This window comes from Magallana gigas, chromosome 2, assembly GCF_963853765.1.
Source record: "Magallana gigas chromosome 2, xbMagGiga1.1, whole genome shotgun sequence".
Taxonomy (NCBI): domain Eukaryota; kingdom Metazoa; phylum Mollusca; class Bivalvia; order Ostreida; family Ostreidae; genus Magallana; species Magallana gigas.
The window spans coordinates 28,686,060-28,710,034 of record NC_088854.1 but is presented as its reverse complement, the minus strand read 5'-3'; the positions used below and the strand labels follow the sequence as shown (position 1 = coordinate 28,710,034).

The following is a 23,975-nucleotide window of genomic DNA, read 5'->3' as shown; positions in this document are numbered from 1 at the left end:
CCATGATAAAAGATGAGCATTAATTAACTGAATGAAAATAGTCTAGTTGTCGCAGATTAAGAAAAAATTATATTTTTAGCGATAGTATAATTTTTGCATTTGAAGAAAAAATGTTGCGCATATTCGGATGATCCCCATCGACAATTACCGCTTTCTACAATATTTATTTTGTGTAAATCATAATTGAGTATGCAATGGTGCATGTCTTAGCTTGGTATAAAATAAAAAAAATTGTCAATACAAACTTAAATGAAAATTATACAATACTAATGGAATTGAAAAAGGAATAGCGCCTTTTCCATTATTTCGCCTACACCGGTACCTATAGCTGTCGCAATATGATTTTCGAAACCTTGATACACTATACTGATTTTATAAATAGTGTCTGTAACAACCGATTTGTCATAAATTCGGGAAATTCTGTGTATAACAGTAGTTGATATTCTGAACCGTGATATGTTCAAGCAAAGTGCAATGGATCTAAGTGTAAATAGAGTACATGTATGTAGTGTTAATGAACAGAACTGTTTTAACTTTATATTGGGTGTACTCATACTCAGGCTGAATTAAACAAGATAATTTGAAAAAAACAACCCAGAAGATTAGACACGTTTAACATAATCTCTCTATTCTGTTCATGTTGCAATTTAAGTGAAAAAAATTACTATTTAGTGGATTCGATCCAGCGACCACAAAATCAGAAAGACCTCCCCGCTACCACTTGGTCACGCATCTAACCTTTAAGACGGCGCATTTTCAATATACATAGGCCTATATGACTATAAACCATGTAAATATTAGAAAAGACACTAATTGAAATATTGTCTAATTTTCAGTACGAAGACCGCGTTAAACCAAAACTAATTCAATGTAAACGTGTACTACAATACCTGGCTGTAGAACATAATTTTAATCGGATGTCTTTGGTTTAGAGTGGTTCAAATAGTCAAATATCCAATTTTTTATCGTATACTAACTAAGGTGAAGGTCAACAGGTGGGACAGGTTGTGTTTTTTTCTCCATGGGTGGAAATATCCGAATAAAACAATATAAGTGACTATATAGTGCCGTTAACCAGTACATGTAGTGTGTGAAAGATTGGAGCAGATGCCGCATTCAAGAGAGAAGAAGAAACGTAGACGGAATAAAAGCTGCCAAGACTTTATCGAAGGTAACATAAATAAAAAACAACGCGCTGACAAAATGGCGAACCGGTCAAGCGAGTCACCCAGGTTTGAATCCATACATGAACCGGGACAGGCTTTTGCATATGGACCGAGCCCACAAATGTTATATACATATCCAAGTCCGGGAAACAAATACCCGATATCACCAGTTGGTTACAATATGCCAAATTTAATGCAAATGCCGGGTATCCCTTTCCTGAATAGTTCCCCCGTTAACAGTGCTATAAATAGAACCGACCAAAGAAGTAGGCCAAACAGTAGTCTGGTACCCGCCCCCGCCACTGCGTTTTCACTTCGTTTTGGGGTCAGGTAAAGGCCGACGCCATTTTCAAAATGGCGACCTCCACGTCTGGAAAGAGGTAGGAATTTACCACCGAAGAAAAAATCGGGAATATCTTCTTATGACTATGAAAATTCATTCAACCAACCATTACCGAGTGTAAACAAGAATCAGTTGTATCGAAAAATGTAGTTTTTTGAATATGTCAGAGCCCTTTTATTTATTTATCCCAGTTTTTTGCAATGTTTACATACCCCCCGAATTAAATATTGATCTATAATTATTTAACCAAGGATGGCTTAACTTTCTAAATCAGTTGTTAAGTTTACCTAAGCTATACACTAAAAGAAATCACCGAAAAATCGACAAGGCCACGCTTGCATGACTGGAAATGCATGTGCTATAACTCGAATTTCCTCTATTTCAATCATTTAACATTATTTATAAGGTATAGCTTGGAATAAATGAACAAAAATGTTTTTGCATAGTTTGATAAGGACATACATGATGGTATGAATTATTTATCGATAGTTATTGATACAGAAAACCATCACAATGAAATCTTTTCTGACCAGCTACCCTTATTAATATTAAACATGTTAAAAACCACACCAGTCTTGAGTGGAATTGTAACTTTATCTGTAAGACTGAGAATTTCATCAATACATGGTCATAACTCTGTGCAAGATTGAGGCATATAATTTTGTACAGAAGCCACTGTCATTTCAGCTAGTTTCATTCCTAGATGAATTTCCTAGCTTTGACAATTGTCTCATACTATTGTAAGCTACAGTGACTAGTGTGGGTATGGCACAATAGACTCCTTGGTACATCTTAGATGATCAACCACCTTGAGAAGCACACAAATTTTGCCAATGCTAGTTCAGTACCATCCTTAACAACCTCCAGAGGTAAGTAAAATAATGTCCCAATTCTTCATTAGATCTAAAACAATAGTTCTGTGAATATTCTTGGTTTTCAAAAGGGAGCCCTTGGCTGTTGAATTGGGAAAAATCGTCAAACTTTTAATCAGTTGGGAATAACTAATGTCATTGTCTTTGTTGATAAGCTATGTTCTAATTCCATCTTTTGTGCATTGGATTACATATATTATTAATCTTTCCTTTTACTCTTTAAACTTTAGAATTCACTGCATAAATATTTACAATGGGAAAGGGCTGATATTCGAACCAAAATGAGCTGTAGAAAAAAATTATATAAGATACAGATGCATTATGAAACTCTTCAATTTCATTTTAAAATAACCTGGATAGCTTAATGGAAAAGCACTTGTTTGACACAAGGGATTTAGGTTCAAATCCTAATCTGGGTAAAATTTGAAGTTGATGAGTATTTGATAATACAGCGTATTGGAATATCAAATCAAGCAGTATATGTACAGTAGCAAGTCAAGTCAAATTTAAAACTTTGTTTGTTTGCCGTATATCCCTACCAACTAAGGCATATGTACCTGACTCAAGATATTTGTATTGATTAATATTTTTTTATACATTGAAATCCAGTTGTTTACAGCATGTTTTTGCTATTCAATTTTGTGCGACTTTGAAAAGAAGAAATGTTGTTTTACTACCAAATAACTTTAAACACTGGGGAGAGGACAATTAATAATTAATGACACAAGACAAGTGATGAACACATTATAAATTTAATTAGTGACACCTTTGAGCATGCAAGTCCAGTAGAAAAATTTACTTAGTATTTTAAACAACATGACAAAAAGCTGTGTCAATCTTTGCAATTTGAAATTTCGTATTATCCATGTAAAGTTGTTATTATATTTACACTGCATGAACTGACAATGGGATTCACAGATCTACTAATAAAATTTAACATGGTGAAACTATACATTTTACTTGTTCCATCTTAGTTTTTCCTTGAGGAGGCTCGATAATCAACAAATTAATCATCAGATAGATGTACCAAAAACTTTCAGATATGATTTGTGTATCTATAAAATTTTATTTCGTAAAGTAAAAATCCATAAATTTTACATTTTGGGGTGTGCTTCTACAATACTATAATAGAAGATTAGAATGATCACTGTATAAATTCTCAACAAAAATGCAGCAAAAATGGACAACACCACCATACCAATGAAATGCAGCCGCATTTGTCATACATTTCAAGAGACATGGAAATATTGCTCTAATGTCAGGAACTGTTAAAGGAAAAGGAAAACATAAAGGGTTACACCTGTAAAACAGAAGTAAATAAATGAAATTGCAGGAATTGGCATTGTAGTTGAGGATCAGCTGAAGGCCTCTCGGCAGATGTAATTTCACAAGATATCTAATATAGTGGGTTTTTTTTTAAAACAAATAAAAGGCACTGCAAAATATAAATAAATACAGAGAGAATCCATTGATTCCATGTGCCAGTATCTTGGCAAATACCAATACATATAGCTTGTATGCTTCAGCACTCCAGTTTATAAAATTGAATTATTTTATCATCTTGTAAAAAAAATAACCTGGTTAACATACCTTTTTTGTAGACATGCTTCACCATTATAACAACTCAGTTTTCTGGAGCCTGGCCACGCCGTCACGCAACTTTCCTCAAGTCAATAATCAGCCTTAATTCTGATTTTTTACCTCAAATTCATGCACAAAAACTAATACAGAGGAAATTCGAGTTATAGCACATGCATTTCCTGTCATGCAAGCGTGTCCTTGTCGATTTTTCGGTGATTTCTTTTAGTGTATAGCTTAGGTAAACTTAACAACTGATTTAGAAAGTTAAGCCATCCTTGGTTAAATAATTATAGATCAATATTTAATTCGGGGGGTATGTAAACATTGCAAAAAAACTGGGATAAATAAATAAAAGGGCTCTGACATATTCAAAAAACTACATTTTTCGATACAACTGATTCTTGTTATACTCGGTAATGGTTGGTTGAATGAATTTTCATAGTCATAAGAAGATATTCCCGATTTTTTCTTCGGTGGTAAATTCCTACCTCTTTCCAGACGTGGAGGTCGCCATTTTGAAAATGGCGTCGGCCTTTACCTGACCCCAAAACGAAGTGAAAACGCAGTGGCGGGGGCGGGTACCAGACTAGCCAAACAGTATAAATAGTCCTAGGGAAGAGGTCCTCGAGGGGATTCTTGAAAAATTAAACGAAGTAGACGAAAAATTAGAAAAATTAAATCTGGTTGATGAAAAATTAGAAACACTGCAAGAAATTAAAGCACAAATTGCAAGTTTTGAAACAAAATTGAATTTTTTGGACATAGAAGTGAAGTCAGTTAAAGGAACAGTCGCGGTCTTAGAATCAAGTGTTAATGGAAGAACGTGGAATGGATGAAAGTAGCGCAGATGTGTATTCAGAAATGAAAGAAATTGAAAAATCGAGCAAGGATCTCCACGAAGAAATGTTATATGTACAAAGTCAGCTAATGAAAAACAATTTAATTCTATTTGGAATTAATGAAGTCCCACTAGGAAGAACAGAGGATTGCATTGAAACGGTCAAGTCATTTTGTGCGGATAATTTAGAAGTCCAAAATGTTAAAATTGAAAACGCTTACAGAACAAGAAAGAGAGGAGTGGGGAAAAAGAGACCAATAATTGCTATATTTCAATCCCAAAAGGAAAAAGATACGGTGCAAAAAAGCAGTTTTAAGCTAAAGGGCACTTCATACGGAATAGCGCAACAGTACCCCAAGGAAATAGTCGACAGGAGAAAGAGACTTGTACCCGTAATGACTCGAGCTAAACAGGAGGATAAAACGGCGTTTATGAGGTATGACAAACTTATCATCGACGGAGAGGAATACAAACCTCCGGTAAACAAAAAACATACAAAGCAGAAGACAAATCATAGAGACACTGGTGATGACTAGGGGTACGCCGGGGACAGTATCAAAATTATGTAATGGAACATTCAAGGTCTGACACAACAAAAAATGGAAAATAAAGAATTTAGTGAATTTTTGGTATCAAATAATATTGACATACTATGTCTACAGGAAACCTGGACAAATAATGACAGCAAAATTGAAATGAACAATTACGTAATGTACCATAAACCCAGACCGTTTAAACATAAAAAGGCCAAACGGAATAGTGGTGGAATAGTTGTATTCATGAAAAGATGCACTCCATAAAGGCATTCAATTAGTGTTATCAGACTCTGACGGAATTATGTGGTTCAAGCTTGACAAGGAGTTCTTCTCATTCGAAGACGACCTATACTTATGCTGTGCGTACTTACCCCCTGAGAAATCCCAAGTCTACAACGTAATTTCAAACAATGAACACATTTTTGATAAATTAACTCAAAATATAACAACATTCCAAATACTAGGGAAAGTTATTATAATGGGTGACCTAAATGCCCGAACAGCTGTAGCACCGGACTACATTATGGACGATTTCATAGCACCAGAGAACGACAATAAACTTTATATATGTGATAAAGAATTAAAGCGTTATTCCGAGGATAAAGTTAAAAATTCATTCGGAACAATGCTGTTGGATATGTGCAAGTCACTGAAACTTAGAATCGTAAATGGACGACTCCACTCAGACGCGAAGACTGACAAATTCACATGTGAAACGGAGTTGGGAAGCAGCGTAATTGACTACATGTTAACAGGCGAGGAATACTTTCAAAACGTGTCGGACTTTTGTATTGGAAAACATACACCATTTTCAGACCATAACCCACTTATAAGTATCATTAAATCTGGATATAACATAAATCACAGAGAAGAAGGGAAATATGTAAGCACAGAAAAGTGGAAGTGGAACGAAGCGACCCGCAATGAATACATTCAGAACTTAAGAACAAACATTCACAGGTTCGAAAACATAGTAAATAACAGGAACCACACAACCCAAGAAGCTGTAAACGATGTAATACACCAATTCTCAGATACACTGCTAAATATTGCGGAACCTTTCTGCAAATCAGTAACAGGTATACGACAGGGAGGAACCGGATTCAGATGCAAACGATGCAAAGACGCACCGTGGTTTGATACAGAGTGCAAAACGGCGAAAAGGATGTGGACCAATGCTATCTACCGGTACAATAATGAAAGGTCAATAAACAACCGAATTGAAATGTTTACGGCCAAGAAGTGTTACAAATCATCTATTATCCGAAAGAAAATTGCAAGCTACAAACTAAACTAAAGAGGTAAATTAAAGCAACTAAAGACCAAGAATCCCAAAGAATTCTGGAAAATATTGAGTCCAAAGGAGAAGGCGCAGCAAGTGAAAATACCACCTGACGATTTCTTCAGCTATTTTCAGGATTTGTGTTCGCGAAATGAAAGGGATGAATATGTCACCACGCAGGAAACCCAAGAAACGGACCCGATCGCAATCGCCTTCCCAGAGCTAGACGAAACAATAACCAGCAAAGAGATCGTCGATGCGGTCAAATCTCTAAAAAATGAAAAATCGAGCGGCTATGACAACATTATCAACGAGATGCTCAGTGCAGATGTGTCAACCCTTGAACCAGTGTTAAATGTGTTATTTAATTCGATATTTGATAGTGGTTATTATCCTTCAAGTTGGAAATTGGGTATTATTGTGCCGATTTTCAAAAAAGGAGATAAAATGGATCCACAGAACTACCGGGGCATAACCCTACTAAGCTGCTTGGCGAAGCTTTTCTCTCGTATCCTAAATAATAGATTACAAAGATAGGCAGAAGAAAATAGTGTGATATCTGATGCGCAATATGGGTTTAAGAAAGGCTGTAGTACTATTGATGCATTATATGTTTTAAAAAGTATCGTTGACTTTAAAATTGCAAATGGCAGTAAGCTTTTTTGTACATTTGTAGATTTTAGGAGAGCGTTTGACACGGTTGATAGAAATGCATTGTATTATAAAATGTTTAAGTTAGGTATAGAAGGTAAAATGTTACGCATAATCAAATCTATGTATGATGATGTGAAAAGTTGTGTACGAGTTATAATGGTAATCTTACAGATTTTTTTTTAAAACAAAATAGGTGTGTTGCAGGGGGACATATTGTCACCTATGCTTTTTTCTCTATTCCTGGAAGACCTGGAAACACACTTGCACGAGAACTTGTCAGCGGGCATAGACATTGATCAAATAAACATTTTTCTGCTTCTATTTGCAGACGATTTAGCTATAATAAGCGAAACGCCAAATGGTCTACAAAAACACCTAAACACGCTTCATACATATTGTGAAAGATGGGGCCTCACAGTCAATATCGATAAAACCAAGGTGATGATTTTCCAAAAGGGTCGAACAAGAAAGGGATACAAATTTTGTTATAATAACAAAAATCTGGAAATTGTGGACAGTTTTGCATACCTTGGAACGATTCTATCCCCAAATGGCCTCTTCAATAAACATGTGAAAATAACTGCGGAAAAAACACTACAATTATATAATACGTTTATGTACAAAACTCAAAAATTGTCTCTTGATTGCAAGACAATGATGGAACTATTTGACGTGGCCTGTTCCTCGAAAATGAACTACGGAGCAGAAGTGTGGGGATATACAAATGCGAAAGACCTTGAACGTGTTCATTTAAAATTCTGTTAAAGACTGCTCGGGGTGAAAACTTCTACATGTACCCCTGCAGTATATTGTGAACTAGGAAGAAAACCATTGTTATTAACTAGAACATTACGCATAATTAAGTATTGGTTTAAAGTTTTACGCTCCCAAAATTGTCTTATGAAATCAATTTATGATTATGATCGGAAAAACATGTTATCAAGCTGGATTATTTTTGTCAAGAACACCCTATTGTCAAATGGTTTCGGTGATGTGTGGTATAAACCTAAGTCGGTAAATGAAAAAATGTTTTATGTATATTTTGAGCAAAGATTGTCAGATTGTTTTTACCAAAATTTAAGGGTAGAAATTGAAAATGCTCACCCTTTACGTCTATATAAATATCTAAACTTGCCTGTACACCAGGCAGAGTATCTAAATCACATATTATATGATAGACATAGGAAAGCCTTAAGTAGACTTAGATTATCTTCACATCGTCTACGAATCGAATCTGGTAGATATGATAAAAAATGTCCTATTAATGAAAGGAAATGTATATATTGTAAATCAAACGATGTCGAAGATGAATACCATTTTGTTTTGGTGTGTGACTTTTACACGGAGTTAAGGAAATTATATATTAAGAAATACTTCTATGTACGACCAAGTACGGCAAAATTTATTGATTTACTTAATTCTGATTCTATATTTATGTTAAAAAAACTGGGTAAATATGTGTACGAATCTTTTAATAAGAGGGACAACTTTACCATCAGACGTGAATAAGCGTAAATCAAGTTTATATATAACTACTGCTTTGTTGATCTGGTTGATAGTTTTTCATCCACTTTATACCTTTTATATATATTTATATAACCTGCCTTCCACCTGTACCCACAATTATTGTAAAGTACTGTTAAATTGTATGCTATGGCAATGTATGTAATGTATACGCCAAAAAACTACTACTACTACTAACTACTTACCTATATATATATCCCTAACAAAGCCTGAATATTTTAATGATGTCGTGTAAGATAACTAAGACTCTTAGAGCATTTACCTCTTTATAGAATACAAAAGAAAATTTATACAATACGAATGGAAGATTATAGCCTACAAGAAAAATGAAAAATTATGCAAAATCGCATGTCCACTGTGTTCTGTTTAGTTATTTTAGACCTAATGGCTGTCGCACTGGCCTTTGATGGCTTAAAACATCGGGATCGACATTTAAATTTCTAGAGAATATAAACATAAACAAAAGCCAAGGGGATCTGTCAGCTGACAAGGAGACAAGGTGATTTGATGCTTTTGGTTAATTTTATTACTTTTTAAAAAGATATGAAATTAAACTGTCTCGTGTTCCACACACATCTTTAGTAGGCCTAATATCTTGGAATGTATGCTTGCTCTAGTGATATGAACTACAAAATTAGGCGAAGCGTTGTTCCATAACATAGTGCACTAGGTTAGACTTTGACCTTTCAATCTATTCATTTTGGGAGCTGCGTAAATATATGTAGGCTTGTTCATTATATTAATAATAAAGAAATGAGGTGATAAAAATGATTATTTTGATGTTTCTGCAACATTCGTATGATAATATTAACTGAGAATTGAATTATTTATTATTTTACATGTTATAAAGAATGCACAAGGAGTTTAAGGATACACATTCATGTACTTGATATCAGTCTTGAAGTAAACAAATGAGTAAACGATAAATTAAATGATAATGTTTTAATTGAATATTAAAAGAACTATGATACTATAGCATAAAGTATCTAGAACATTATGAAAAATGTATATGTTTCATCATTTATTGTATAGTTTGTATGTAAAATCATTTTAACGTTTAAACTTTTTAAATTTAAACAGAACTAAAATGCATTCAGTTGATACTGCCCCAGTTGAAATTCCTAAGGACCGAAGAAGGTGGACCCAGATTGTTGATTCCATAAAGAAGGCCATATTTATACTGGGAACAACATGTGTTTTTATCATTGCAGCCAGCAACTCTATAACCTGGTAAGAAAATTAAAACATATCAAAGTTAGAATCTTCCACACCCCCTTCCCCCCAACCACTTTCCCTGACCCAGAAAATTCATGATTATTAAAATAAACATTGCAAAGTTACCAAATATTGGCTTGCATACCCTCCACTCCCCCAAAACTAAATTCTCCCTTGGACCCACCTTGGGAAAAAATTCTTGATTGTTCAGGCATCAGTGATGAGTCATATTGAGATGGTCTAGATTTATTTATTTTACTCTTATTATTTTCTTCACAGATGCATCTTATGATAGATGTGTGCTACATCATATGCATTCACAACAATGGAGTCTTTAATTGCTCATTATCTAAGAAAAAGCAAAAATGTTTGAAATCTGGGCAACAAGTATTTTTTGTTGAGAACAAGAAAAATGAATATAATATGAAGATTTAATTCACATTTAACTGTAATACCATAACTGCATTTTGGTTGTAAAAAAAAAAAAAGCAAAATGTACATCATGTAGTGTACTAAGCAAAAGTGTACATATCAATCATAGTTCTTTACAACATTCTCTATTCAGCAACATAAACATGTATTGCCTCAAGGGCTCATTCCAGAATATCATTTCCATACATAATAAACATCAAAACACATGCTAGCTAGTATCTAATCCAAAAACATTTTTGGGAGAGTAAAGAGAGATTGATCATTGTATATTTACAGTCTGAAATGTCTTACAATTATCTAAAAATCCTGGGCGGATTGCTTTATTTGGAATATGTATGTAAACGGTTATTTGGGGTTCATATCAAACTGGTTCTCCATTTAACACAGAAATTTTCGGGTTTTAGGCATTTACAAAGAATCTGGGGTGCCTCGGGGAATCTGTGGCAGAACACATGGAACCGAATTTATCTGGCTTTTGGAGAAAATGATCTTTTAATTGGTCTATTTGGTGAGTAAATGATTTGTTCTTTTCTGAATTATTAGAATTTGAAATAATTATGTATTGCTATGAATACATGTATAATAGATAAAAAATGCAAGAGTATTTCCAATAATATGTTGTTTTTTTTCTGGTCATAGGAACTTATGCTCTCTCCATGAGTGTGTTCTGGATTGCCAACTTCTTTCTTCTGATCATTGAAATTACTAAATGGCCACAGTTTTTGACCAAGTACAAAATACAAGAAGACCCTATCACAGAGGCAAGTGAAATAACTGAGGAATGAAAAAGTATAGATTCTTTAAATATATACAGTTAAACATTTGTAAGTAAAAACATGACAATAACATTTTGGATAAGAAATAAAATTAATTTGTATAAAGTATTTTGCATGATAAAATCATTTTTTTTAACATAAATGATATTAGATAAAAGATTTTAGTTAGATATTTAATGAGATTTTTTCCTTCATAAATGCTTTGCTTTAGATCATAAACATTGTTACATTTGTGCCCTATACTTACATATACTGTATATAAAGGATATACAAAGGAGATGGAATCATGAATTTGTCAAAAAAATATGAATACTGTCCTCAACAGAAACACAAACCCATGCTGAAGAAAACACTACAGGTGGTAGTATTTAACCAGACTGTGATTGGCATACCATTCATGGTCCTGACCTACTATCTCTTTGAATGGCGGGGCTGTGCATTTCATGGGGAGCTACCCACATTCCACTGGTTTCTATTGGAACTCACAGTATTCTCCCTTGTAGAGGAGCTGGGGTTTTATTACTCACACAGGTACTTTAATAGCATTATTATTCAATTATTTTCTTATGAAAATTATACTGAACTCACTATGTTGATGATAAAGATAATTTATTCAATATACAGTCAAACATCGTTATCTCTAACTAGATGGGACGGTTTTTAAACTTCGAGATATCCAAGTATTCGAAATATCCAGGGTAAAATAATTAAAAAATAAGTGTTGGTACTTACAAATCACTTCTACATATCAATTGTATGAGATATCCGTGTTCGAGATATCGAAGTTCAACTGTGTATAAAAAAAGCAATAAATTAAATAATTATTGGTATATGTAAGATTGAATTTTATTTCAAATTGAAAGAAAATTTCTCAAGAACAAACTTATTTGTTTTCAGGATGATGCACCACAGAAATTTGTACTCCTACATACATAAACGCCACCACGAATGGACTGCTCCTATAGGCATAATCTCCCTGTATGCCCACCCTATTGAGCACATCATCAGTAACCTGCTACCCCCTATCCTGGGCCCCTTGTTGATGAAGTCTCACCTGTGCTCTATCTGGGTGTGGTTCACCATTGCCCTGCTGTCTACCACCATCTCTCACTGTGGCTACCACTTCCCTCTTTTACCATCACCAGAGGCCCATGACTACCACCATAAGATGTAAGTTGTTGTGAAATTTGAATGCCAATATTTCAATTTGTTTTAACTAACTTTCATTCTCTCTGTTAAAGGTTTTGTAATATTTTACATGGCAGAAAGATAGTCAATTTACTGGTAAATGTCATGATAATGACATAACATTTTCTTTGGAACTGACCTAAGATTTATTCTAAAGGAAAATACCCATGATTAACCTTTAGAATAAGTCAATTTAAAGATCTTGCTCTTCAGTGACATACACCAAGAGCAAATGAAGAAGGAGGGGCACAAAAACAACCATGTTCAAATTAAACAGTTTTTAATTGACCTGGTAAGCTTGACGTACAAAAAGAATTTGTTTAAATAACTTTTTTAACAGGATAAATAATTCTTGACAGGTTTATTAACAACTTTGGCGTTCTTGGAATCCTGGATCGGCTACATGGAACAGATCTGAACTTCAGGGCCAGTAAAGCTTACCAGAGGCACGTTCTGCTACTTGGACTGACCCCTCTCTCCCAGCAAATCCCAGACTCCCCTTCCAAAAAGTCTGAATAAGTGAAGGTCTATGCTCTTTTACTGAAAAGACTTGTGCTTTTAAAAGAGCTTGCTTTTTAGCTCCCTAGAGCAAGTAAGCTTTTCTGATCAAAATATGTTTGCATCTTTCTCTGTTGGCATCTGTTTTAACATTTCCCATTTTTATCTTTCTCTCTAGAACCATCGAGACAATTTCAGTCCAACTGTTCACAAAATATGTTTAGGTGTGAAAGTGGATTCAAGATAATTCAAAGTTTTCAGTTAATTATAGTGTAACGACTGGGGCTTGTTTAGAAGATATGTTGCTTGCAAGTTTTTATGCATCTTTGCTAGCCAAGGATTTTTGGTCTACTCTGCTCCCCAACCCTTGGCTAGCGAAGATTATCTGTTTGAAGAAAATTAATGCAGATAGATATTTGATGAACATAAGTCTGCTCTATTGAACAAGGGTCTAGGGTCAAACATCGGCCACTGTTGTCTGAGTTGGGATTATTTTTCTGTAATTGATCCAAGCTACTGGTAGTAAATGAACAGTACTTGAGTTTGACATGCCGTAGTTACTTAAGTGAGTGATGTGATCCATTGATGTTTGGTTTGAAATATGTGTGTTTCTAATTGCTTATTTATGAATCAAGATTACCGGTATTCTTTTGTGATATGTTTTCTACTTAATCAGATATTTTTGCTAAAAAAATTGTACACAAATTGAACAGATGGAATCTCTCTATACATTTACATGTAAATACTACCACCAAAAAAAAAAAGGGAAAAGAAATGCAATTGCATGTTTGTTTGGTTTTTTTTTTTGATATAAGACACATTTTCAATTTGCATTTTTTGAAAATATTTTAAATTTTGCAATTGGTCTTGAACTTGGGTAGCATAAGTTTTCAAAGAATCTCAATGATCTGATCAAAATGAAACATTAAACAAGAGTTGATATCTTATAAACTATTGAAGTTTTTAATAAAATATGTAATATTTTTATATCACGTATGTTGTTTAATTTTGAATTAAGAAGTATTGATAATACTCTAGTCTGCAATGTCTGCATTTACGTATTTGTTTATTGTTATTTATTTGATATTTTCAGCTTGATTGTGATAAAAGACTAACATTGTTTACAAAATTTGTACTATGAATGTTTTATTGTGTAATATTTGTGTAAGTTATTATAAGAATCATAAATATGGTGTGTCTTGTGTTTAAAGCATTTTGTCTCTAATAAAAGGACCACAAACAAAAATAATAATTCATATATATACAATTTTTGGTTAATTTGATTTTGTAAAATTGCAATTTGATCAATTAGAGGTTGATTGGTTAGAAATATGTAGAATCTTATATGATGGTCACTTAGTAAAGGATGATCACTTTTAACAAAGCAAATAATACAAAATGTTCATACATCATAATGTAAAATGTATGGGTCATCTATCATACAGTGTACATATCTCTGATGCATCATTCAGCGTGTTTTTATTTAAAAACAGACAGGCAGATGGCATCCACATCCTACAAACGGAATACGCGAAATTGTGGATCGAGGGGATTACGATGCCTATTTTTGGTAATTTTACGACGTGAATTCCTTAATCCACGGGGAGGGGGGCCGGGCCTACCTGATCACTTCTAAATCAGCGGATGCGTATCACTCCTGTGGCCTTATATAGTCTTTCTCAATTTTTGCTTGGTTATTCCATAAACAATAGTCCTTTGAATCCTTGAAAGCAATGTACAAATAGTGTTCTTTGACGAACCATTTAAAAAACTATACAAGTTGTGTATTAAAATAAAGCAAACCCAAGACTCGTGTGGATCCAGGATTTTTATCCAGGGTGTCATACGGATGTTTTTGTTTGCTTGTGGGTGGAAGCGGATCTAAGCCTATTAAATTCTTGTCGAGTTTACTGTTTTAATTTTATAATGATTTTGAAGGCAGTATTCTACATGAATGCTGTACGGTAGTTCGGTTTATGGAATTAATTTCTAATTACCTTGGACCAATTTCAAATCAACCTTTAGAATAGCTATCATTGGGTGTATATAAAAAAGTTCGAATTTGTTCACCTAAAATATCATAATATTTTAATAGAAGAAGTGATTTTAAATACAAAATTGTGTTTGATAAAGCCGTGCACTTTTCTGTCATGTCGTAAATTTTGAATTAACCAAGTAAAGTACAAAATTTACAACATGACAAATTGTTGTCAATTTTTATTTGCTGCCACCCGGTAAATTCAAATTTTACCACATGACATTACCATGTCTTTGTCAGGAAACTAAACTCAATGCATTCTACTACAATGCCTCTAAAGTTTGTTTATTTGTGATATGATCTGCTGTCATGATGAATTGATGATCGTGTTGATCTGTCAAAAATAACAATACAATGGCTGACTCTAGCACTAATGTGTGAACCTCCTAAGAGACCTCATTGATATGTTAGCATTTCACTTTTAAAATAATTTCCACTCTTCAAAAATTGTTTTTTGGAAAGTTTTTACCTATCTGGGTATATATTTCTAATGCAAAAATAAAATAAAATACTGTGTCTATAACAAAACGGAAAATTTGGATAAGGGGGGGGGGGGGGGAGTTTGGGTTTGGAAAGAACCCCAATTCTCGCGGGAACATATTCCCCGTAAGTCATATGACGGAGAGGATTTTTCATTTGTTCAAGGAAGAAAGTGAGAGTATGTACTAGTATGAATTTTCCTTGTCGCGTAACCCCAGACTTAAGAGGAACAACTACCTACGTTGTTTGTCTGATCCGAAATCTGTAGGTAAGGTACTCGTTGTTGGGTATATCAGTCCGCGAAAGATTGGAAAATCTTTATGGTTATCTATAAAGGGTTATCAGGCGTCTGGGAACCCATAATTGCCATTCTGGAACCTGTATGATATATTACAAACTTGCGAGGTAATTAACTTAAGAACATATTTGTAACAAAGCTTTCATTTGATCGCAAAGCAATCAGCAATAATAATTGCAATCGTGAACTTCAAGGTTAGTACAAGATATTTCAAAGGTAGAAAATAGACAGGAGACTGCATAGTCATTGGATGAATGACATTTTGTCTGAGACCATTGCGTCTTTTTTTTTAACGAATTTTAAATCATCAGATCAAACTAAATACTACACATCTTTATGAATAAAAAGTAAGTCTTCATAATCAACTGCTTTCAGAGAGATAAAATTGCGTATTACAAAAAAAACCCACTTTACTCACGATGATCAGAAATGGGGGAAATGTAGTTCAGTTTATTGTAATTCAATCAACTAATGTCTCGGATCAGTCGATATGATCATACACGTACAATATACTTGTACTACTTGCACCCTAATCATAATACTTTTACAAGGATAGGAATATTGACAATACAGTAGACGACAGTTAATTAGTGTATTTTACATCTCTAAATACTGTGTTTTTAGTATGCCTGCTAAATGCGCAGAAAAATTGAAAATTTTCTGAAAGGCGGAAATGTGAAATTATTTTTGAAAATGCTTCATTGTTGTTTAGGTTTATTAATTACATTTATGCATTCGAATGGTGCTTATACTTGAATAAGCAAGGAGTCGTTAAGCATCACCTTTTATGAGCCCCCGTTCTCTATTAATAATGCAAAAAGTTGTCGCATTTGTCATAAGGTCCTTTTTTTTAGTTTTGTTTGTAGTTCCTAAAACTTATATAGCATTACTAGTATATACATGTAGGTAAAAAATCATTCTAGTGGCGTGGCTGATCTAGAGGGGGTTAGGGTGTGGGTTTGGGGGTTTGGACCCGTCCTAGAAATTTCAAACTTATTTAAATTAGGTCTCGGACCACCTCACTCTTATAAACACAATTACCTCTGACCCCCCCCCCCCCCCCATGGTACAGATTTTCTACTGCCATTCTAGCGTAATAGAATACCAATTCTTTCTTTTATACGAATAGCAGACATGACATCAAACATATAAATATATGTATTAGAAAAAGAATAAACAACATATTGTGAAAATATGCAAATCTTGATAACAAAGCATTGAAAGACCGACTTTTGATTTAAAAGATGAGTCATTTTAAATCATTGCATTGATAATATATATAAGGTTGATATGCAATCAACCTTACCTCTTATCTAGCCGGGAAATGTTATCTTTAGACTGCTTAAAATTTCGCTGCCTACATTCATTCATTACATTTTCATCATGGCCGTAGATCATTGCAAATCACCCAGCAGTCTGGATGAACTGTGGGCAAAGACATTAAGTTTAGTTTCCGGACAAAAACGTAGCATAAGAGTGAAATGCTTTATAAGGAGTACAAAAAAGAAAGAAAAAGAGATTTATGAAGAATCAATGGTGATGGATGGTGCCTCAATTCATTTCCCTAAATCAAGTTTACTGGCTGGAAATGAAATAAACGGTGTCTGGACATCCATTTTGCTGGATGGTCAAAAGAAACCCAGAATGCTTCCGTACGGCACACAGTGTTGTGAATTACCTGCCGATGAAATAATCGGTTATTTGAGAAATAAACCAGATTATTTAAAAGTAACATTTGACAGTGTAGAAAATGCTATCAAAGATCAAGTAATTAAAGAAAAAAGGAAAGCAAACGCAGACGAGATATCGGTGCAAAAGTACAAAGAAATCAATGGGAAAAGTGAACATTCTTTGTGTGAAGGTAAGCTACAGTCAACCCCCAAATATGAAGTTCTGGAAAAATCTTGCAGTGGAAAGAAGAATAGCAAAAAGGAAACCATAAAACCAACACCTTTTCGTACGTCGAAAGGAAAAGTTTGGAAACGGGAAGATTTTTTAAAAGACAAGCAGAAATCATCAAAAAATGAGATGCCAATTGAGAAGTATTTTTGTTGCTCTATAGAGTCAAGTAACAATATGAGGGATCCTTTTTTGTTCTTTGAAAATGCTTATTATTTCAATAAAGGAACGCAGTATATACGAATGATATTGATATCGGCTTGGGATCGCCATCTACAGTGGTGCAGGCAAAATTTGTATGAGGTTCCTCTGTCACGTAACTGTATTCTTCAATGGAAAAAAGGAATACTTACTACTACAATCAGGAATGTACGTCCAAAAATTGTTGTTGATGTTCTAGTTGTTGGGGATGTCGATCTGCGAAAGATTGAAAATGTTTCGTGGTTTACCACCAAAAAGGGCTATCGAGCATCCAGAGAACCCAGAATTGATGTTTTGGAACCCAAAGAGTATTTTGTAAAGCAAAGGTTGTAGACGACATGAATTGAGCATAAACCTATCTTTTTGCCAAGCGATACGTTCAACTTGTTGATTTTTACCAAACACGAAAGTTCAATGATATTTTGAAAACACGTGTCTTATTTGTTATGTTGAAAGAATTACTGGTATTCAGTGATTCGGCAAGAAAATGGGATATCTAATTGCTTCAGTTAAGACAACAGAATTTTAGTTGTAATACAGCAAAATGTAGATTTGAATTGAATCAGTAGTTCGCATTCAAAGTCTTATTTTGATTGCTGTACAGCATATGAGCATAAACAAGAAAAATACAATAAACGGACTTTTCGTGGAATATGCAAATAATTATGGTATATGACTTGTGACTCCTTGTGCATAAAAATAAACCTTTAAAAAGCACCTTTAGAAAATTAATATGATGTGAAAGTATGACGTTCTCTTCTTGATTAGCCTATCTTTGTTTAAACTTTGAAATAAATATTTGCATCGATATTGTTTTTATTTTTGTATCGGAATGCAATTTATAGCTATGCATGACCGAAAGCGAACATTAACCGTATGCAGGCAAATCGCCAATGTTACTTTGAATATCACAGCTGCGAAAACCGAACAACGTCAAAGTAGAAGTTTTTTTTTCATGTTAAAATCAATTCCTGATAGTATACTGAGCGCCGGGTTCTTTTGATGTGTAATTGCACTTATTATGTTCAAATACTAGTAAGACTTGCAAACAGAAAAGTTTGCAGAAAAGAAACCATTGTCATGACCTTTTTGAGTTAATGATTTGCAAAGTCGTCTTTGGTACCATTTGAGCGAAAGGCGTAATTAGTGTTTGATATCTTTGTTATTCTGCAGCACATGTATATCACAGCAAGTTCAAGTAAGACTTGAACGCTAATGTTGATAAAATATCTAGAAAAATCTTCCATGCAAATTTCTTTTTCCCAGAATGTTGAAATAAAATCCATTGATCTAATGCTTTCTTATATGATTTATTAGTACCTATCCCTAAAAAGGGGGCACAACCACAAAGGAAGTTAAGAGTTTTATAAGAAAACATAAAATGCTTATTGATGTAATCTGAGAGCTGTTACTTAGAATTGACAACAATGGGACGTCCGCATAGTGTCGAATAGTTTCATATATCAACGATGTCATTTTACAATTTTCCTAAGATATTTTCTTTTATAATATTTCTAAGGATACGTTGGAGGTAAAGATATGCTAGCAAGCCTTTTGTTAGTATATTGTTGTCAGAAAAAAGTTTAGTTAGGAACCATATCGTAAATACATTTTCTTTTATTTATTTATTTAGATTTGATGATAAGAATTCATCTATAATTGGTAACTGCGTACTGTTCTAATGGTTTTAGTTAGTATAATTTCTAAATGTCATACGTTGTTTTTTAAGCTTCCGAGTATATCCCAGATACCAAGGCATGTATTGATTTATTAAATGTAAGCGTTTGACTGTTTTAAACTTTACGTCCAGGATAGCTTTCTTTTTTTCAGATAAATAGAAAATGGTATTGAAAAATAATGCAGCTTGTTACACCATGCCCTTGGCAAGTATTTTTGAAGGAAAATATTTTATTGAAAGACATAACACCAACTTAAAGTAGCAAATGTAATAATTGACAAATCAGATATGTTATAGTAATAATAATTAGACCGGAAAGTTTTATTTTTAGACAGCTCAAAACATACATGACGTGTATTCTTTTAATATACAATCAAAATGGCTGCAGATCATCCCAGTTTGAAGTCACTGTGGTTAGATATTATGCGGTTAGTTTCTAAACAAAGACAAGACACACTTGTAAATAATTTTATGAGGAATACAAAAAAGAGTGAAAAACAAGAATATGAAGAAAACATGTTGATGGAAGGTGCTGTGATTCATTTCCCCAGGAATTGCTTACTGGCTGGACAGGAGATAAACGGTGTTTGGCTGTCACTTTCTCTTGATGGCCAAGAGAGACCCAAACGGCTGCCTTACGGCACACAATGTTGTGAAATACCCGTCGATGAAATCTTCAATTTCTTAAAACATAAACCAAATAATGTGGAATTAAATGGATCTACCAATAATTTAGAGGAAGGTGAAGCAAAGAGAGAAACGTTTGAAAAAAACAAAAGGGAAAAAAAGCCATTTATTTGAAGATGAGGGGAAAACTTTGTATATACGCGACCCAGAGTCAAACTCTAGCAATGAAAATCCGAAAGGATGCAGCAAAAGAAAGAAGAACCAAAAAAGAAACAAAATAAAAACAGAGTATTTGTTTTCAGCAAACCGCAAAACATGGAAAAGAGAAGATTTTTTGAAAGACCCTGATTCACACGAGAAGAAATCATTTGAAATAAAAACAGAAAAGTCAGTGGAGAAAAGTGAAAATATGAAAGATCCTTTATTGTTTTTTGAAACTGCTTATTTTTTTCAACAATGTACTCAGTATATTCGAATGGTGCTGATATCGGCATGGGATCACCACGTTCAGTGGTGCAAGGAAAATCTGTATGAAGTTCCTTTGTCGCTAAACCCCATTTTTCAGTGGAAAAACGAAAAACTCACTTCAGTAAGTGATGTTCATCCTAACCTTATCGTTGAGGTTCTAGTAGTTGGTGATATCGATTTGCGAATGATAAAAAGATCTTGGTATACCGTTAGAAAGAGCAGCCGTGCACGTACGGAGCCTACTATAGGCGTTCTAGAACCCATTAAGTATTTTTTGAAAACCCGTTTGTAAACAGGTACGTTGTAATTGTATGCTATCAAGTTAGCAATCAAACCAAGGCAGTCAGCCAAATTCAGTAAATTTTCGGAAATGCATTTTCCAAGGAAGTAAAAAGAAAGTAGAGATATTGAATAGGTGGTGTTTTTTATCGTAGACGTAGCGACGACATTAAATGAATGCCAATATTTCATTTATCAGATAACCTTATGTTTACTATCTATAAATCATCAATTGATTACCAAAATAGATGCATGTTTATAAACACGTGCATATTGAATGTTTTGAAAACACTAAAGACCCGTGTAAGATGGAGAATTAATCAAACTTGAATACGCATTTGTTGGTTAGATTAATCCAGTATTGAGCAGACAAAAATATTCTAAGGTAGTTTAGTAAGTCCTAGTTATTTCATTTGAATAATTAGTATTCTTTGTATACATGTTAACAAAAAAAAAATTAAGAGTAAAATTTATGCACAGTCATGGTAGATTGAAAATATTTTCCGTTGTTCTTATGAAATTACGAATGTAAATTAAGAATACTTGTTTGTTCAAAATAAAAGAAAATTATATAAGTGCATTGTTTGATTTGAATTTTTAGGTCAGACCTATTGCTATCTGTTTTCGTCCGTCGTCGTGCGTGCGTGGTTCTTAAAAACTACAAAGCTGATTGTTACTATTTCTAGTGTGAGGCATCTCTATAGTAAGAGGAATCTATATTCTAAAATTCATGGCTCTACCACCCCGGGCGCCACAAGTGGGGCCAAATATGAAAAAAGGCCAAATTTTCAAAAATCTTCTTCTCTACTCTCACACGTGAGGAAAAAACTGGTTGCATAGTTATGATGTCCATGAAGTCCTCTACCAAAATTGTGAAATTCATGGCCCCTGGGTCAGGGGTTCTGGCTCTAGGGTGGGGCCAATATGGTATAAATATACAATATAGTAAAAATGTATTTAATCTTAGAAAATCTCTTCTTTACTATACCATATATATTTGTTAAAAACTAAATGCATGGACATGGCCATAAAGTAAAAATGTATTGAATCTTAGAAAATCTTCTTCTCTACTCCCATATATATATTTGTTAAACACTAAATGCATGATTATGATGTCCATGAGGCCTTCTACTAAAATTGTGAAATTCATGACCCCTGTGTCAGGGGTTCAGGCTCTAGGTTGGGACCAATATGGCCATATAGTAAACATGTATTAAATCTTAAAAAATCTTCTTCTCTACTCCCATACATATTTGTTTAAAACTAAATGCCTGGTTATAATGTCCATGAAGCCCTCTACCAAAATTGTGAAATTCATGACCCCTTTGTTATGGATTCGGCTCTAGGGTGGGTCCAATATGGCCATATAGTAAAAATGTTTTAAATATTTAAAAGTCCTCTTCTCTACTCCAACACAAGTGGACAAAAAACTGAATACATGGTTATGATGTACACTAACTCCTCTACCTAAATTGTGAAATTCATGGCCCCTGGAGCAGAGGTTTAGGACATGAGGGTGGGGGGGGGGGGATATAGTGTTAATGCATATAATGTTTAAAAGTTTTCTTCTCTATTCTCACACATCTGTATAAAAACTGACTTATAATTATGTTTACCAGGAAGTCCTCTACTGAAATTTTAATTTTCATGTCCTCTGGAGTATGGGTTTTGACTCTAGGGCAGGGCCAAAATGGATGTATAGGTGTTAATGCATATAATGGTAAAAAATTATCTCCTTTACTCCCACACACCTGAAAGGAAAAGTGAATTCGTGATTTTGTAGACCAGATCTTTTAAGTTTTTCGCCAAAATTATAGGTTTCACAGTTCTTTTTGAAAGATTTCAGGCAGGGTGGTCGTCATTACAAATTTAAAATTTTTCTACTCCAGAATGAAACCTAATTAATTAAATGCATATATGAGACTCCTCGACAAGTTGTATGGGTTATATGCTACTCAGGTGACCATTAAGGCCAATTGGCCTCTTGTTGATTTTAGTTTCAGGTCATTTTCAAAATGATACAACTTATGTCACTTGGTTACAGACAATCTGCTATCTGAGGTCTTTCATAATGAGATAAAGTGGTGAATATATTCATATTGTCGTCCAATATGCAACTTGCAAATTATAATTATGGATAAACAAAACGATTGTGCTCGTTTTTGGTATACAATGCTCTCTTTTTATTTCTTTTGAGTTTTAAAGAAGAATCAACAACATAATGTACTGTATGAATTCTGGCGATGACGAACAGTATTCCAAAATCCAAAGTCAAGAGGAAAAATATAAAACAGGAGCAGAGCAAACACGGACCTCCACAAAAATCAGAGGCAGGACAAGGCGCCCTGGAGGAGTGAGCATCCTCCGCTGACCGGTCACATCTGCCATGTGCTCTTTATGCAATCGGGAAAACGGAAAAATCCCTGGACAATGTACTCTGAAGATGTTTGCGTTTCTGATTGACAACATCTACATGTATGTAGCTTTTGAAAATCAGATCGTCCGACAATCTGTTAGAATTCCCATGGGTACCAATTGCACTCCATTGTTGGCAGACCTATTTATATTTTCATATGAAGCAGAATTTATTCAAAGACTTGTATGTGAAAAAGAAAATTCCTCGTTGTGGCCTTCAACTCAACATTTAGGTATATTAACGAAGTATTGATATTTTAGTAAGGAGTAAAGAAAGAGGTTTGGTAGAACATTCACCACCGCTATGTGCCTTTGTTTCTTAGGGTTTTTATTAAGTTAAGGTATGTAATATAAGTAAGGTTATTCAAATTCATTTTGAAAATATTTAAAACTGACGTATGATTTTGAAGAATTTCCTCCTTAGAAAACGAACTATGAGTATAGTTATAGTTATAGGTGTTAAAATATGCTAATATTACATTATTCTATTTATTAAAAAATCCCAATAAAACTGTAAAGAGAAAGAGAAATGATAGATGGATAGATGGGTGGATAGATGGATAGAGAGATATAGATGTCTCTTGGTGTGCAAGAATAAAATTAACTGTATCAAGAAGATTTTTGACCCACCGAGATTTTGATTTTAACAAACGTAAGTCTACACTTCATCTGAGAATGCTTCCACAC

General features: G+C 33.9%; 2 protein-coding genes across 4 annotated transcripts; both read left to right on the top strand.

Moving 5' to 3' along the window:
* The first annotated feature begins 4,775 nt into the window (after positions 1–4,775).
* On the top strand, positions 4,776–5,336 carry LOC136271462 (protein unc-13 homolog C-like). The gene has a single exon (XM_066071532.1). The coding sequence runs from the start codon at positions 4,776–4,778 to the stop codon at positions 5,334–5,336; it is 561 nt and encodes a 186-aa protein (XP_065927604.1).
* Positions 5,337–9,139: 3,803 nt separating this feature from the next.
* LOC105324944 (fatty acid hydroxylase domain-containing protein 2) lies at positions 9,140–14,161 on the top strand. 3 transcript variants are annotated; one of them, XM_011424221.4, is made up of 7 exons: positions 9,140–9,295; positions 9,877–10,026; positions 10,848–10,951; positions 11,083–11,204; positions 11,545–11,750; positions 12,117–12,389; positions 12,767–14,161. In XM_011424221.4, the coding sequence occupies exons 2-7, from the start codon at positions 9,884–9,886 to the stop codon at positions 12,924–12,926; spliced, it is 1,008 nt and encodes a 335-aa protein (XP_011422523.2). In that variant the 5' UTR covers positions 9,140–9,295; positions 9,877–9,883; the 3' UTR covers positions 12,927–14,161. The 3 variants fall into 3 exon arrangements, with proteins under 3 accessions (XP_011422523.2, XP_011422524.2, XP_011422526.2); XM_011424222.4 differs by lacking the exon at positions 9,140–9,295 and adding an exon at positions 9,326–9,466; XM_011424224.4 differs by lacking the exon at positions 9,140–9,295 and adding an exon at positions 9,369–9,517.
* Positions 14,162–23,975: the final 9,814 nt, after the last annotated feature.